The sequence below is a fragment of the Benincasa hispida genome, chromosome 12, assembly GCF_009727055.1.
Source record: "Benincasa hispida cultivar B227 chromosome 12, ASM972705v1, whole genome shotgun sequence".
Lineage (NCBI taxonomy): Eukaryota > Viridiplantae > Streptophyta > Magnoliopsida > Cucurbitales > Cucurbitaceae > Benincasa > Benincasa hispida.
The window spans coordinates 6,708,270-6,726,466 of NC_052360.1; the positions used below are offsets into that span (position 1 = coordinate 6,708,270).

At 31.7% G+C, this 18,197-nt stretch overlaps 2 protein-coding genes across 2 annotated transcripts; one reads left to right on the forward strand and one right to left on the reverse strand.

The window, feature by feature from the left end:
- The first annotated feature begins 9,717 nt into the window (after positions 1-9,717).
- Positions 9,718-13,255, forward strand: LOC120067238 (protein IQ-DOMAIN 14-like). The gene is made up of 3 exons (XM_039018762.1): positions 9,718-10,097; positions 12,075-12,278; positions 12,361-13,255. The coding sequence occupies exons 1-3, from the start codon at positions 9,840-9,842 to the stop codon at positions 13,018-13,020; spliced, it is 1,122 nt and encodes a 373-aa protein (XP_038874690.1). The 5' UTR covers positions 9,718-9,839; the 3' UTR covers positions 13,021-13,255.
- Positions 13,256-13,329: 74 nt separating this feature from the next.
- On the reverse strand, positions 13,330-16,036 carry LOC120067239 (RHOMBOID-like protein 2). The gene is made up of 5 exons (XM_039018763.1): positions 15,558-16,036; positions 14,609-14,772; positions 14,130-14,293; positions 13,770-14,020; positions 13,330-13,641 (listed from the first exon to the last, which is right to left on the reverse strand). Exons 1-5 carry the CDS (start codon positions 15,848-15,850, stop codon positions 13,530-13,532), a joined length of 984 nt encoding a protein of 327 aa, XP_038874691.1. The 5' UTR covers positions 15,851-16,036; the 3' UTR covers positions 13,330-13,529.
- Between the last annotated feature and the right edge of the window lie 2,161 nt (positions 16,037-18,197).

Consider the following 18,197-nt stretch of genomic DNA (forward strand, 5'->3'; position numbering starts at 1 on the left):
TCAATTGAGAGAGGGAAAGTTTTTTTCACTTCAGCACATGAAATAGTGCCCTTGAACTCCTTTTCTCTTTGCGTATAACCCTTGACATAACATGACAAGTATATTTTGTAGCATGAAAAAAATCCAAAAAAAAAAAACACCAAACTTCTGCCTTTTTTAATTTTTCTTGACGTTTATAAAGCATCAAGTAAAAACGGAATGAAAAAAAAATCGAAAATTTCTACCAACCTCCACTTTTTTCATTATTCTTGACGTTTTTCATCAAATTTACATGTTTCTTGACTTTTTTTTTTTAATAAAAACGTCAAGTACTCAAAAGTTCCAAACGTTAAATAATGTAGTTTTTGTAGTAGTGATTGCATTTTCAGTAAATTTATTAGTAAGATATAGTTCTTCTCCAACAAAAAGACATTCGAACGAATTAAGCATATACTCCGTTATCTATGACAAACGATCAACATAGGTTGAAGGAACTACTATATCAAGGCAATTGGTGAAACATACCATAACAGTCACTTTATCAAATCATGCTGAAATTTTTGCTATTCACAAGGCTAATAGATAATGTGTATGGTTAAAACCAATGACTCAGTACATTTGTGGAACTTGTGATTTGTCTTCTAGTAAAAATCTTCCGACGATATTATACGAACACAACACAGTATGCATATCCCAAATCAAAGAGGATATATTAAAGGAGATGGAACAAAACATATTTCACCAAAAATTTTCTACACTCATGATCTTTAAAGAAAATAGCGACATCCTTGTATAACAAATTTGTTAGAAAGATAACTTGGTAGACTTATTTACAAAGGCATTATCTACTGCAAACTTTGAAAAACTGTTGCACAACATTGGAATGTAGCGACTTAGAAACCTCAAGTAATGTTTCTATAAGGAGGAGTAAATATACTGTATTATTTTTAAGAGTATCAGATTATATGAATTATGTACTCTTTTTCCTTCACTATGATTTTTTTCCTAGTAATGTTTTAACGAGGCATATTTCATATATAATTGCCATCTAAGGGGGAGTATTATAAATATGTAAAATTAGGTGTAATGGAGATGACCATTATTAGTGTCCATTAGTCATATGTCACTTATCCATTATCTTATGTGTTGTCAGGTGTAATGGAGATGACCATTATTAGTGTCCATTGGTCATATATCACTTATCCATTATCTTATGTGTTGTTCATATGTCTCAAGATTATATACTATTAGTGTCTATGTAATCCGCCTCATACTTACCAAATTGCCAATAAATAATGGCATTTGGTGGGTTTTGGAAGACACATATATTGAGCAAAGTCCATAAAAATTGGAGAAAATAGAGAATTTAGAGTATTTCTTATTTTATAATTTATTAATTTATTTTATTTTATTTATTTATATATTATATTTAATTTATTTTAAATCTTTATTTATTTTATTATTATATTATTATTTTTTCATATTTTTATTTTTGTTGTGCGTCGTTGTGTTCCTCAAAATCATTGTGGTTTGAAAATTATTAAACAAGAAATATCCATAGTATTCAATGATTTTCATTTTCATACTGCATGGGACACAAGATGTCGGTGGGTGCATTGAATTTAGTCAAAGCCGAGAAGTTTGACCCGGCGGTTAAATAGTGACTAAATTGGCCGGCGGCTACGCTCCCAATGCTTCAATCCCGTTGACCTGGTCTTTCAACTTTCTCACCTCACCCAATTTCAAATTCTGTGTGCAGGTTTATGTTTTTGAAAATGTGGAGTTACTATATTATATCCTCCCATGTATTTGTAACTCACTTAAAAAAAATAAAATAAAATAATGTCTTACAATCTTCTTAAAATACATTAGTTACTCCTAAGAGATTAAATTTCTTGTTTATCTAAGATAATATATCTGAGTTCATGTAATTTCAAATGAGTAGTATATTCGAGTTCATGTAATCCCAAATGGATATTTAGTCTCTAAAAAGATTGGAATTTGATCGGAGAATTGAAAATTAAAGTCATGTTGAGGATCTCACATCAGAAAAATAAAGAGAGTTTCACAATCTTTAAAAGATACTAGTTAGGTTGATTTCTCTCATTGCTAATTAATTTTGAGATAGATCTTGATATTTATCTAATACTATGTCGAGTGGATGGTGCGATAGAATCGGGTCATTAAGAGGAGCCAATAGTTGTGGAGGTGAGAGAAAAATAAAGGAGCATGAATCATGTGAAAATTTTCTTCTTGAGGTATATGAGTTCTTTGATGCCACCATAACCCATAGATTATGTTACTCGAATTTCAAATGTTAGGAAAATTGGGAAAAATAGCACTTTTAGGTTTTCACCTTACAAAATTAGCATGTTTTTTGAAAGCTCGTAAAAATACTTTTTCTTGGTTCATATCGAACGAGATCGACCATCGAGAATTAGTTAAAAAAAATATCAATTTTTTTCAACTTACCGATTGTTTTGGGCCTTCTCGGTACATCTCGCCGGATTACACACCGAGACTTGCTTCTTCTTTTTTTTTTTTTTTGTAATCTTCCCAAATCTTATACTATTTTCAAATTCGGTTATGTTTACTAAATATTATATCAAATTATTATGTAATTTTTCAAATATTTAACATAATTTATCTTTTCACAATTTTATGAATTTCCAAAATTCCAAATGCATTTTCCAATTATCAAATTAGATTTTTCAAATTGATTCAACATTTTTAATGTTGGGAAAGATCAATTTTTTCGAAAAAAATTAGTAAGATTTGGAATATATATATAGAATCTCAGTGTTAATCCTGCCCGAGATTCCCTCGAGAAAGCTCAAATATATTAATTTCGGTGTTAATTATGCCCGTGATTTCACCGAGAAAGCTCAAATATATAGAATCTTAATGTTATTTTATCCGAGATTTGCACCAAGATGCACATAATCTTGGTGTATAATTTGGCAAGATATATCGAGAAAGCCTAAAAACAATCGATAAGTTGGAAAAAGTTAATTTTTTAACTAAAATCTCGTAGTTGATCTCGCCCGAGATGGACCGAGAAAAACTATTTTTATGAGTTTTCAAAAAAAATGTTGGTTTTGTAAGGTAAAAACTTACAATTTTTTCAAATGCTACTACTCCTCTTCATGTCAACCACTCTACCGTCGTCTACCTCTGTCAACCATTACCTCCTACAACCCACTATACCCATCGTCGACAACCATTACTGACCACCATCAGATATCCTCCATTACCTTCCATCGAGAACAAATTGTGTTGTCCACCTCAAACTTATGTAATCAAATGAATGTTTGAAAAATACTCAGGTGCATCCCAAACAAAACATATGTTCGCGCATCCCACCAAATTGTCTGATCATAATTTGTCATGTGGCACATGCTTCTTATTTATTTTTTAGAATATTTTAATTATTTTTTGGTGTGAGTGATTAAAGAAAGATGTATAAAGATGAGTGTCTCCCATCTTTAAGTATTACCCTTTTATTTTTAACTCAGTTTTTTTTTAAAAAAAAAAAAAAGAGAGAGAATGATATTAAAAAGAAATACATTAAAGGAAAAAATAATTTTCACAATCAGTTTGAAAGACAATGATTAGATGTAGTCTAGGTTATACCTAATCTCATATATCTTCTTTATTATATGTAATAGAATAAAATTTAATATATATATATATATATATATATATATATATATATATATATATCACATATATATTTGTATTGAGTGTTATCTAAACTGCAGAATAGTTGTTTGAAACCGCACAATAAATTGGTGTAGCCCATAGCACCTTGAAAGTTATAAGGTTGAAACAAATGTAAGAATAATGGGTGGGACCAAGAGGGGTAGGACACGTGTGTTGACTATCTTATATTAGCCAAGGGACATGGCATTTTTCTGTCGGGTAGAAAAGTACAGATGAAGATTTGGAAAAAAAAAAAAAAAAAAAAAAAAAAAAAAAAAAAAAAGAGAGCATCATCCAAATGAATCCAACCAGCTAATATGTGGTGGTAAATAAACACTCAACACAGTAAAAACTTAAGGAAAAGACATAAATGGTGTTTAATTTTTCATATGGGTTATTATGGTCAATCTTGTTTTAACCGGAGCTAAATTTTGAAAGTTTACTTGACGGTCTAAATTTAAATGTAGTTTAATAGATAAGGTACTAATTATCATCTAAAAAGTCAACGATTAGTGCCATTCATTAGAAAATTTGTGTTGTTATCAATATATTTAGTGTACTTACATGTGAGCAATCAAGAAACATTCCAGAGTTAAAATGTTAATATCAACTATGAAAAATTTTCTAATATGACCATCCATCGATTTTTTTGTTAAGTCAACTTAGTGTTGGGCCCATTAAAGTTTATGAGAACAAATTTGTTGAGTGAACAATCCTACCAGTTATGTGCCAACATGAGAGTATAGGTTAGTGGTTAAGGGTTACAAGATTACCGCTTTCTATTTAGTTTGGAAATTTAAATTACTATATTTTTCATATATGTTGGACTAGAAAAAATAATAAAAGAAGTAGATGAAACAGAGTGGAGAGGGATTGGATAAATTTTTTTCTTATTATAATTTTTTATTATTTTATTTATTTTCTTACCGTAGGGATCGGAATTCAAACAACAAATCTCTAGGAGACAGGAGTTATTATCAAACCATAAAAACTAAATTCTAACTTCTAAAATGATTTGGACTAAATTCTAAATTTCTCCAAACTATAATAACCAATTTCCAATATAGTATTTTAATTATGCCTCTAAACTTTAAAAAGTTTCATATTTATCTCATAAATTTGAAATTTATTTCAAAAAATACCTTGTAAATTGTAATTTAAAATCGTTTCAAACATGTATTTTTTTATCAATATAAATGATGAAAATTAATATGGTAGTTGATATGTTAAAATTAGAAAGTGAACATCATGTTATTTATAAAATTAAAATCTTTGTTACTATTTATTTCATCTTAAGATATATTGTTAACGTTATTTACATACTCAATATTTACACATCAACTGTCATATTAATTTGCATGCATGATATTGTAAATAATATCATCTATACTTATCTATTTTTATATTGCACCAATTTTCATCTAATTTTACAAAAGCAAAAAAAACAAGGGCCTTTTCAAGCCCTTTTTTAATTATGGATAAAAATAAAACTTCTCAAAAGAATCTAAAGTCCATACAATTTAATTACCTATATTTTAATTACAATGAATTAGAAAAGGGCAAAAATGTAAGTTACCTCTAATCACTAAAATCAAATTTTAAAAAGTTGGGTCAACAAAAAATCAAATTAGTTGGAAAATATTTGTGTGGGTAGGCCAATGAATTAATATACCATTGACTAATCTTATCTACAATTGTCCTATTTGTCAAAGTCATTAGACAAGCTAATTAATATTTTAGATGAATGACATATCCAAGTAGAAGAATTTTCATTAATTTTATTGACATAGTGGAGACCTTTATTTTGTTGACATTTTTTTCCATGGTGGGCATTTGGATTTTATCATTATAATATTTTGTATCTATATTTATATATAATGGCAAAATGCTAAAATGAGTATGGCCAAGTTTAGTTCATCCATGCATTCAGATATTGCATTATCTCATTATCCCTTCTCTATATTCTCTTGTAATTTTTTTTTTGATAGTTAAATTACAAGTTGAGATTTATATCCATTTAAATTCTAACTTTCAAAATATTTAATATGTTTTAAAAATTTTAATTTGGTGTCAAATAAATTGTGAACTATACAAAATATCTAATTTTTCTAGATATTGGAGCCTTTTTAAATATAAAAAAATATTTAAAAACAATTACACTTTATAGCAAAAAATTTTAAAATTACAAAATGCTCTTTATACTTTTGAATAGAAATATCCAAAAAAATATTTACGCTTTATAGCAAAAGTTCCAAAAGTACTTTATACTTTTAGAATTTTTTGCTATAAAGTATAAATATGTTTAAATAGTTTTTTATTTTTAAAAATGCCTTAAATATTTGATAGATTCTTAAATTTTTAAATTTTGTATCCAATCAATCCATGAACTTTATAAACTTATTCTATTAAACAATTTAGAAATTTCCAAATCACATAATAATTACATATAAAACATGGCCAAAATTTCCTTTCAACTAAAAGACAAAAGTAAATTATGAAGATTATTCTACCAACAACGAGATTAGGATTCATTTGTTGTCCAACAAGCTAAACCAACTGCCACATATTATGAGATGAACAATGTAACGAAACTGAATCTCTCATTGAGTCCTATAAACAAAATTTCTTTTGCCACTTATTTCACTAAAGTTTATACATATTTCTCTTTGGTCAACAACCACACAACTGTTAGGTTGTTTGACTCCACCACCAAAAATAATTGTACAATCGAAACACCGGTCCATGATCCAACCACAATCGCATTACAAATAACATATCAATAGAGTTAGAAAAATAAAGAGATGGGAATGGTATCGTTTACCTCTTCGTTGTATACGATAGAGTCGAGTGGTTAAACGATGTAAAGACAAACCTTATCGTTTACCTCGTCGTACTACACGATGGAGCCTCAGAGCTTACACGATAGTAAAATGAGTTATCGTTTACCTTATCATTGTATACGACAGGATTCAAGCGCTACACAATAGAGGCTGTTGTTAACCTTTTCACTGTATACGACAGGATTTAAGCGCTACACGATAGAGGCTATTGTCTACCTTTTCGTTGTATGCGATGGACACCGAACACTAAATGATGAACGATGTATTCAGTCGTTTAGCTGATCGTAGTACACTATGGAATCAAATTACTAAATGATAGACAAAGAGATTTTCAACTTCGCCTATTCGTATTCCTGTATTGGAAAGAGGCAGCATGCTCGATTTATACACTATTCCCCATTTTAGGGATTCAAAGAATTAAAAAAAATTATATACCAAACGTCTAATAAAATGAGGACACATGGTCCAATACATGAAGAAAGAATATTTGTTTGTTATCATCCAATTCTAATAGAAATCTGGAGCATTAAAAGAATAAATTTTCATGACTCACCTTAGTGACATGGCAATCTCAAGCTAAAGGATTTTCTTGATTTCTTCTAGATCGCTGATGTGGCATATTCTCTAACAAATAGATCTTACAACGCTTACCCTTGCACCCAATTAATATGACTCTTACACTCCTCTGCGTCCTACACGACAATGCCAACCATTGGACTTCAAATAAATATATTGAAAGAAAAAGGTCGTGTAGGACCTAAGTGAGGGCCAGGGGTAGATTGTGTAAAAGGCTGTAGAATCGGGAGAAAAGCCAATGATGTTACTTAAATTAAATGAAATCAAATAATAACGAGATTTTCTGAAATATCTGACCCACACCCTATCATCCCACTCCCTCACGCTCCTCTGCATTTCAATCAGATTCTCTTCCGTAGTCCATTTTCATTCTTTACTAAATACCATATCAATTTTCATAACATTATATTTTTTTATCTTTCCGTTTTTATTTTTATTTTTTATTTGGTGTCTAAATTTCAAATTATTATTCTTTTACTTTTTTTATTTTTATTTTGAGTCATACATTTCAAAATTTACACTATTTTAATTTATTGATACCAGTCACTAAATCATTTTTCATCATTATTAAAATTAAATTTCAAATTTTCATTTCATAATTATTTTAGATTAATTAACTTACTAAAGATCAAAATGAGGTTGGAGAAAACTCTTAAATACTATTTGGGATATTGAGTTGAGATAAGATGACTAAAGTTTATACATTTGTGAAGTTCATATGTCTGTGTTTGGGATGTAGATTTACTTGACTTGAACTTATATATCTGTGTTTGGGTTGGAGAGTTGAATTCATATGTTTGGAATATCTAGTGTAGTTTTTTTAAACTCTAAATAATATGATTTTACTATTTTTTTTTTGTATATTGCAATTTTTTCTTTTAATTGTTAGAACTTTGCATTGCTTTCTTTATTTCTTTTTTGGGCAATGAACAACAATTAACCCGTTATATTTCTGGTAGAAGTATGTTAAATAAAATGTTACCCCAAAGATAAATCAAAACTCTTGATTCCTAATTTTCTTCGTGAATTTCATTATCATTATCTTCTTCTTCATGTCGTTGCTCTAAACTTTTACGATTTAATGATTTTTTTAATTAAATCTCTTTCATCATCTTAGCAACCAATATATAGTTCTTCAACAATTTCATTTTCAATTCCTCTAAATTTGGAGGATCATTAGAGAAAATTTTCTATTTTTCACTAATTCTTACTAGAAAATATTACACAAAAAAAATTCATTTTATGTTTCTTTTACTTACTTTCTTTTAAATATTCTGAGCATTCTTTTGATATGTGAATTCGATTAAATAGAAATATTTTTTTTACAATTTTTTACGTATAAATATTACACTTAATGTAAATAAAATAATATATTTATATATAATCAACAACCCTACAACATACTTTAACAATCATGATGCTTTCACTGGAGTTTGTAGTTGGAGGTGATTGTCGGAGCCTGAAGTTGGAAGGTGGTATTGGAGTTGGTTGTCGAAGTTCATCATCGGAGGTGGTTTTTAAATTCTGGTGTTGGTCGGGCGAAGGTGGTCGCCGAAGTTGATCATCGAAGATGATTTTTGCCAAAGATTATAGTCGGAGCCTGAATGTTAATCGCATGAATGTGATATTAGGTTGGTTGTCGAAGTTTGTCATCAGAAGTGGTTGTCGAAGCCCTGAGTGGGTCATTGAAGTTGCTCGTTCAAAGGTGGTCATTGAAAGTGTTTTTCATTGGAGTTTTGTAGTTGGAGGTGGTTGTTGGAGCCTACGAAGGTGGTTATCGAAGTTGGTCGTCGGAGTTTGTTGTCGGAGCCCGAAATTGGTCATTGGAGTTGGTAGCGCGAAGATGGTTGTCAGAGTTCAGTCAATGGAGGTGGTTGTTAAAGCTCGAAATTGGTTGTCGGAGTTAGTCGTGTGAAGGTTGTTGATACCTGGAGTTGGTCATCGGAGGTGGCTGTCGAAACCCAGATTTCGCCATTGGAGTTTTCATTGGAGGTGGTTATCGGAGTCCGGAATTAGTTATTGGAATGTGACAGTGACCGGTGGATGAAGCCATTGAAAATATTGAAAGAAGGGAGAATTGGGTTGATAAAACTGTAGAGTATTGAAATCTATGCATTAATTGAAATAAATTCAGGACAATGTTTTTTTTTTCTAGATTAAGAAATGAAACTAAAACAAACTCGAGAAATTACAGCAAATCACAACAAAATTTCCCGTACAATACAATACTTTAATTCAGGTCCATTAACTTTTGCTTTATAGCTATTTAATTTTTTTTTTTAAATTAAATTTATAATTACTTCTCTCACTTATGATTTCTTTTGTCATCTACTATTTACAAATATTTTTCAAAATCCAAATGTAGGTCATACAACATTTTAGGCATGAAATTTAGGCGAATAGTAACAAAAATCTAAAAAATATTGCCATTTCACTATGAGTTAAAAAGAAAAATGATAAATTACAAGTGTAGTAAGTATGGTAAATGGGTAAAAGAAAAAAATTGAAGGGCGTGGGATAAAGAAAGTAAGGCACGTGCGAGGTAGTACAGTCACCGACGCGCCCCAAAATGTGTTTGACTCGGGCTGTTCTGTTCCCTTTCCCATTTTTCTTATTTATTTATTTCTAATTCCTTCTTCTTCATCACTTCCCGTTTCTTCTCTCAAATTGATCCCTCTCTCATGGCCGCAACCACCACCACCACCGCCGCAGCTCCGGCCACCGATAATTCATAAACCCCAAATGGGCAAAGCCTTGAAATGGTTTCGCGGCCTTCTCGGTCTTAAAAAATCCGATCCCTTTATCACACCTTCTCCTAATTCTAAGCTCAACCCCAAATGGCACTTCGCTAAGTCCTTCAAAGACAACGACAAACCTCACCACCATGACGCCGCCGCCGTCTCTGCCGTTGTCAAGCACACCGCCACTCGACGGACCCTACCCACCACGGACCTCGACTCTGCCGCCACCAAAATCCAGGCTGCATTTCGTGGATTTCTGGTTTGTCTCTAAGTTATTACTTTACCCGTGATTCGAACCATAAATCTCCCGATTGTTAATTTACCTTTATAAAAGTAGAGTTTTTATTTTTTATTTTTAAATTATAATGTTTTAATTAGTTGAACAAGGGAATCTCAACTTTCTTTCCCACATTATCATTAAGCTCTCACTTTGGCTAATTAGTAATTACCTTTTATATAATGCTTTTAACTTCTTTAATTTAGAATTTAGAAGGAATAAGATACAAATTATTATTTCAAAGTGGACCGTTTGATTGTAATAGAAATTTTTACTTTTTCTTATATAATGTGAAAAGTCGAAAATAGGAGTGAACTATATCTATGATATATATTTGGATACATCTTTATGTATTTCCTCTTTAAAAAAATTAAAATATTTTAAAGAAAGAAAAGTTTGTGTATTTTTTTCTATTTATCTGGGTCGAAATTTAACTTCTTTAATCTCAAATGTACCCCAAAAATGGATTTTTGTTATTTGTTGCATTTTGTTAAAGAAAAATAAAATTTGTGAATAGGTTTGAAGTCAAAATTGAGATACATACAACCCTATATTTAGGGAGCAAATTTGCAAATTCAACCATTTCATTCTCTCTATTATTTGGTTTAGAATCTCAACTAATTAATTATTAAATCTCGATCCTTTTCACATTGGGATTACCAAAAAGCATCCTTCTTTTTTTTGTTTCTTTCAATCGTAGCTGTTGGGTGTGCTACACACTCAAATCTCTCCACGCATAAGTCACATCTCAAATCAAATAAAAAACATTAAAAAAAATAATTAATAAACACTATAGCGAAGAAATTAGGTCCTCTTTTTTTATTATTATACAAGATTATAAATAAAGTTTTGGACTTCAACGAGGGAAATGTGAAATGGGAACGGATTTTGTTACATTGGAATATGAAAGTCTCTTGAGGACGACGTCGTTTTCGTAGTAGTACAAAGTATCACAGTGATTGTATAAAACGGTGTCGTATTATCTCTTCATATGAAAAAACCGTGCGGGACCCTCTCCACAATTCTGCCACCCGTCCTTTCAAATCTCCCTTCCAATGTAAGGTGTGAAGGACCTTTCACCATATTAATGCCTCAGATTCTCTCCTTTGTACTTTACATTTATTTATTTATTTATTTTTTTTAAAAAAGGGTAAAAAAAAAAAAAAAAAAGGAAAAGTTCAGGTTGTACATGATGAGTGTTGCTATTTTTGAATGCTGTATCTTCAATTTACTCTCTGAATTTTACTTTTTCTTCTTTCCTTAAAAAATAAAATCCATTTTGAAAAGTTCCCCTTTTCTTTTATCATTTACAAAAGTGGTACTTTTTTTCTTCCTTTGGATATGAGGAAGACCCATCTCTTTTCTTCCTTTCCAAACTCTATTGGAGGAAAGCTTGGTTTATTTTCAAGAAAAAAAAGTTTTTTTTACCTTCTATGGTAAAGGACTTACCTTTCACATTTTTTAACACTAACCCATGTGAAAATATTTAGAATTTTAGGGACCCAATTGAGATATTGTAATAATTGAGGTGTCAAACCCTAAAAAATGAAGCTAACGGTTGTTCTTGTTGCATAGAGAGATCAGATTGTAAGAGATGTCTAGTGGGGTTGGTTTGTCTGATTAGGTGGAAATGGAATTAGGCCCTCTATTTGGCTATAGTTTGAACTTTGAAGTCATCTTTCTTTTGGATTTACAGGGAAAATGTTATTCAGTATTGGAATAAGCCCTTATTGAAATTTTGGGTTGGTTAGGAGTATTTAATGCTTTTGTTGTACTGAACTGGAAAAACCTTGGCTCTATGGAAGTATGTATGGCTTTCTGTAATGTCTCTGTCTTCTTCACGTTTTGCCAGGATTTCTTTAACCTGTGAAGTCTTTAATATCAGTTCAATATCATTTAATTTCCTTTGTTTTTTTGTTTTTTTTTTTTCCATTATTTTCTCTGTATAATTTTATGAAGGCAAGGAAGGCTTTGAGGGCACTAAGAGGGTTGGTGAGACTACAGGCATTGGTTCGAGGTCATATCGAGAGAAAGCGGACAGCCGAATGGATACAGAGGATGCAGGCGTTACTAAGGGCACAAGCACGGGCACGAGCAGTGCGGAGTCGATCTTCTTCCGAGCTCTTGCATTCAGATATCAAATTTTCCAGCTTCTCTCCTATGGTAAGTCAGTTTAATTCTCTCATTTGGAGTTTGCAGCACTATCAAACATGGGTAGATTGTTTAAATTTTGTTTGTTTTGTAGGATCCTGTTACCCCAGAAAAATTTGAACACAGCCCACATACTAAGAGCACTAGGTTTAAACAGATGCAGAGGAGTGGCTCAAGATTTACAACTGTTGATGCTGAGAAGATCAATAAGATCCTTGAAATTGAGAATGAAAAAACTCACTTCAAGTTGAAACCCAAGAGTCTCTTTAGTTCCATCAAGCTTGCTTTATCTTCTGATGTGCCTTCAAAAGAGCCTGCAACTGCAACTTATCATCATGGTTTTCCCAGTTCATTTTCCAGTGAAACCCAATGCTTTAGTCCATTTAAATTCTCTCATGAAGTTGAGGAGAGCTCTTTCTTTTCTGTCTCATCAAGGGGTGCTACTACAAAGAAAAGCCCATTCACCCCGGCCAAGAGTGACAGTACGAGGAGCTACTTCAGTGGTGACTCGGAATATCCAAATTACATGGCCTGCACTGAATCTTCAAGAGCCAAAATGAGATCTCATAGTGCTCCGAGACAGCGTCCTCAGTACGAGAGATCGGGTTCTGCTAAGCGAGGTTCTGTATACCTCGGGGAATCGAGATTAACTGCACAGCAGGTATCAACATTGCAGTCCAATTTTGTTGGGAAAGCCTACCCCGGTTCTGGTCGACTCGACAAACTCGGGATGCCTGTGGGTTACAGATACTGATGCCTCTAATAACTCTCTCCTCTTCACTCCCTTCTACTTCACAAGAGTAGTAGCCTTATCTTGCTAACTTATATTAGTAGTCAGTCCTAATAATGAAAATGTGAAGATCAGATTGAACTTTGAGACCTGGAACCGAACAAGTTTATAATTCTAGAACTGGAAAGACATCACTGTTTCTAAATTTTTCATGTTAGTAGTTTCAATTTACATGGTAATGTATGTTTTGCTGTTCTCATTCCCACTCAATTTGCAAATAGTTTTAGAAGAAACACAGAATACCAGAACACTCCAAGGTGATAGGAATAAGAATCAGAGGAAATAATCAATCATATTAATCTGAAATAGAATACGATCTCTGCTGCAAACAATTGTAAAGACAAAGCGGGAAAAGAATATATAAAAAAACCTCATAAACTATTCATATACATGGAGCCAAAAGCAAACTAAAACCTGAGAGACTAAAAAGTGAAGTTTAGAAGTGTAACTATGTACACATAAACCAAAAGTGATTAATTTCCACAGTCCCATCTTGAGGTTGGCACACAACTTAAGTAATGGCACCAGCTGCAGTGCTTGTTTCCATTCTCTCCTCTGAACAGCATCACCATGCCCACAGTAAGGCTGCAACAAATATCAAACTGAATTAGGTTACTCCAATTCAGACGTGTTGTCAACAAGAAGCATTCGAAGTTTTGATGGTTAAGTAACAAATACTACTACATGAAATAGTAAGGGTTGTAAGCTTTTACCCAGCAACTAGTAGAATTGCAGCAGCAAGCCAGAGAATATACTGATAAGTTTTATACTTAGGTACACGTTGAGCATCAGGTGGGAGATAGTGGCGCTCTGTCCACTTGAACTGTGGACGGACAAGCAACACGAACCCGAGAAGGAACCCTGTTAAGAATCCTCCAATGTGGGCAAAGTTGTCGACATGAGGTAGAATTCCAACTGCCAAGTTAATAACAACGATGACGATGAGGGTGAAGAGTGCAGCAGCCTACAAAAACACAATTAATTTTTTTAGCTATTGAACACATCACAACAACACAGATAAAACCATTAAAAACACAAAAATTCAGCGTCGAAGTTGATGCCTGCCAGCCAACCTTATTGGTATAAATCGTCCAGTTCGTCAAAAGCTCGGATAGCATAGCTCCCAGAAGTCCAAAGAGAGCACCAGAAGCACCAACAGAAATATTGTTTTGGATGAACAGGGAAGACATTACACTCCCACCAACTCCAGCCACGAGATATATTATCCCAATACGCACTGCAAAAACGGATATAAGATGTTTAGATGGGAAAGGAAGTTGAAAAATTCAAACTCAGCTGAAAATATCCTACATAATCATAAAAGCTGTACCCACAAAGATCACCTTAGTTAACCATATAAATGTTTATAACTAACTACATCAATACATGTTCAACAAAGAAATTGTAACTTATGTCTCAACTTCGAGGGTATAAATTTCGGCAGATATTCAAGTTTACTGTTGATTGTATTCTAGTACTAATACAATTTACTGAGCCGTACAGAACATGATACAAAATATGACAAGATTTTGAAAAGTTACAAGAGACATACCAAATCCAAATTGCTGCTCCAGGCGGATCCCAATCAGAACCAAACTCAACATATTAGCAAGAAGATGAATGATTCCAGCATGCAACCAGATACAGGAGAAAAGTCTCCATCCTTGATGCTCATGAACAACCTTATCCCACTTCAAAGCTCCCAATTTCACCAATCTGCAGAGTAAAAAATTTCTTTAAGGCAAATGAATTCAATTAAGAGGGAATGAAGGATCAAACCCTGAAGCACAAAAACGGCAATAGGATCCAATCCAAAGAATTTTTCCATATTGAAATTGAAAAAACGTTTTGAGTATTGTGTAACAGTATTATAACATCAACTGCCATCGACCCACAAATGAAACCAATATGCAAAGGGGGGAAAGATTCAGAAATTCATGTATAATGTTCGAGATATCACTAAATTTTATACCACAAGGGCAAAATGACACTCTAAAATTATGGAGCATACAGAATCAAACCCATGTAGAAACACTCTAAATTAAAGAACCAAACGCAAAACAAAGAAATAAAGAAGAAACAGGCAGAATCAAACCCATGGACACTGATGAAAGACTCTCAATCCAAAAATTATTGTCTTATGTTCTAGATATCACTATCACTAATTGTAGACATCTTATCATGGCATGACAAAACTCAATTTCGACGCATACAGAATCAAACCAATCCGTCTCAAATCAGAACGCAAAACTAAGATGCAATAAAGAAAAACAGAGCAGAATCAAACCCATGGAGTTTGGAGAAACACTCACAATCCAGAAATTCATGTATTAAGTTCGAGATATTACTAATTCTAGACATCTTAATCAAAAGGGCAAAACGAAACTAAAAAATTCTGGAGCATACAGAATCAAACCCTCAGAGAGACACACTGAAACCAAAACAGAAAACACAAAACTGAAACGAAATAAAGAGAAAACAGAGCAAAAGAAGAGATATACGTATTGGAAGAAGGTCCCAACAGTGGATTCTCCTTGAGAGGCTGAAACGAAAATCGCCCAAGAAAACCAGCCACACACTTATCTCTAAAACCGAGATTGGAATTGGGGCAATCATTGACGTACATGACCACAATGAACATAGCAATATTAGCCACAACAAACATAGGAACCAACCATGGCGTCCATTGCTTCTCAGAAGTCTCTATGTAGTAAGGAGAAGTTGAATAGTTGCCATTTGGGTTAGTATTGGGTGGATTCTTAGCCGCTCCTCGTTCAAGATCTTGATTCGACATCGTCCCCTCTGTTGTTTCTCTGTTTCACTATAGTAAAGCTTAGGTTTCTCAATGATGGAGATGGAAATTGAAGGGTTTTTTCTTGAACAAATTTCTAATGGGTATTTGTACTTTTCTAAATTGATTGAGGAATTTGGTTCGTTCTTTCTCTATATATGCAGCAGGCGGTGGTTCAGGTGGTGGAACGGGGAGAGCTCTGCAAATTATTATTCCATCGAAACGGGGGGGGACGAAATTACGAATGTACCCCTCTGTGGAAAATGAAGAATCGTAGAAAGAAGGGAATTTTCTTCTGGAAAGTTGGTTTGATTTTGGCCATAACACGTTTTTGAGACGTCATTTTGGAACAAATATTCTGCTTTCCTCCTCGCTTTAATTATTTTACATATTAGGAAATATATACATTTTTTTAGGTAAAATATAAGAAAATTAAATCTAATGTATTTAAGACAAGTTTTAAAATTTAAATACGTTTTAAAGTGTAAAAATTTTGACTCTGTTTTTTTTTTCGCAATATGTGTGATAGAACGTGGGAATTTGATTTTTGATATTGAAATTGATAGTACAAATTCATGTCAGTAGAATTGTGCTCATATCGACTTATTCTATTATTTTTATACGTTCAACAATGACAATATGGATAATTAAATTATCGAGATTTGAAATTCATTTATACTTCGTCGATTGGGTTATGTTTAGATTAACATTTTGTTATTCTATTATGACCTTTTAAATTTCTTCCATGAAAATCAAGTATGTTTTAATTGATTTGAACATCATAAATATTTTAGAATGATGCTATTTGTATTCTACATATGATTGTTGAATTTAATTTTTTTTCTTTTTTTGAAATCAACGTGAAAAAAATGGTCGATAAAAGGTTTTTATTTCATTTTGTTAATACCATTTTAAAAAATCACTTCAGTGAAATTACATAATTTGGTTTATTTAGCAAATATTAGATAACAAAACAATAATCTACCAAAACTATTTTTTCAAATATGGAAAGTAAATGAAATATTTTAAAGTAGGCAACATGAACCGAATTTCTAAACTTTCACACATAAAAATCAAAAATAAAATTTAAACTTCAAAAGCAAAATCTATATCCATAAAAAAAAAGAAAAAAAAAGAAAAAAAATATTGGAATGGGAAAATATTAGATAAGTGATCTATTAAGAACCTTTGCAATTAGGAATTCGATACTAGTTGAGTGCTTGTTTGAATGTTTTAAGATATTTAGAATAATTTAGATGACATTCTCAAAATTAAAAGAAAATTGTTTCGAAGAAAATTTAAGATAATTATTATTATAAATCCTCACCTAACATTATATGACATAGGGTTTGAGCCACGTGGCAGAATAGATAAATTTTAAAATTTAAAAATAAATGAGAGATATAGAGATTAGAGAGTCAAGTGATAGGGGCAGTATGGTAATTGAGAGTAGGCCATAAAAAAAAATAGACAAAGTGGGGCCGTTAGTTTCACACACGGAAATAACGCGTAAGGTTTGGTTGTGGCTAATCCAATGCCAAAGACAAAGCCGTGTCCGGCTGGCGCCGTCTTAGCCTGAGCTGCAAATATTACCGGAGGTAAAAGATTCAAATCTTTGATTTCTTAGTTAGTCATATACATTTAAATTAGGTATTCGATCGAAAAAGCTCTCTTTTAAATAAAAGAATCACCAAAAAAAGGATATCAAAATAGTAATAGAATCAAGAAAAATTCTTATAAATAGAAAAATCTAAAAAATATTTACACTTTATACCAAAAAATTACAAAAGTGCTATGTATTTTTTTGAACATTTTACTATAAACAGTAAATATTTTTTTAAATATTTTTATATTTAAAAATACTCATAGAAAGAACTGTTTTATTTTTCTATCTTAGAAAAAAATGATTTTTTTTTTTTAAAAAAAAACTTAGTTATTAGTTGGGTTGCACTTATCTCCATGCAGCTGTCTAATAAAACGATTGTCACGTATGTAATCGTTGTTACTTTTTTTTTTACTATGGGAGAACCATCTCAAATAACACTCACAAAAGAACCCACCTCTGTGAGAACACAAAATATCTCTCATGCTCATTTATACATAGTATTCAATTTTGGGTGTGTTTAGTTAACTTTTCAAGTATTTAATTTTGAAAATAAGTCATTATAGGAAAAATTGAAGTGTTCGACAACTCTTCAAAATAATTTTCAAAACACTTTTAAAGTGTATTTTAAACTATTTTTATCAAGAGTTTAAATAAAAATGAATTTTTTTAAACATTTTTTTCTTTAGACAATTGGAACATGCCGTTAATTTACTCGTTTGTTAAATTATACAAAATGTTCATGAT

Coding starts and splice junctions, on each gene's coding strand:
- LOC120067238 (XM_039018762.1), top strand. CDS start 9,840: ATGGGCAAAGCCTTGAAATGGTTTCGCGGCCTTCTCGGTCTTAAAAAA. Junction 10,098..12,074: donor CTGCATTTCGTGGATTTCTG/GTTTGTCTCTAA, acceptor AATTTTATGAAG/GCAAGGAAGGCTTTGAGGGC. Junction 12,279..12,360: donor TTTCCAGCTTCTCTCCTATG/GTAAGTCAGTTT, acceptor TTTGTTTTGTAG/GATCCTGTTACCCCAGAAAA.
- LOC120067239 (XM_039018763.1), bottom strand. CDS start 15,850: ATGTCGAATCAAGATCTTGAACGAGGAGCGGCTAAGAATCCACCCAAT. Junction 14,294..14,608: donor GGAGCAGCAATTTGGATTTG/GTATGTCTCTTG, acceptor CCGTTTTTGCAG/TGCGTATTGGGATAATATAT. Junction 13,642..13,769: donor GCAATTCTACTAGTTGCTGG/GTAAAAGCTTAC, acceptor TATTTGTTGCAG/CCTTACTGTGGGCATGGTGA.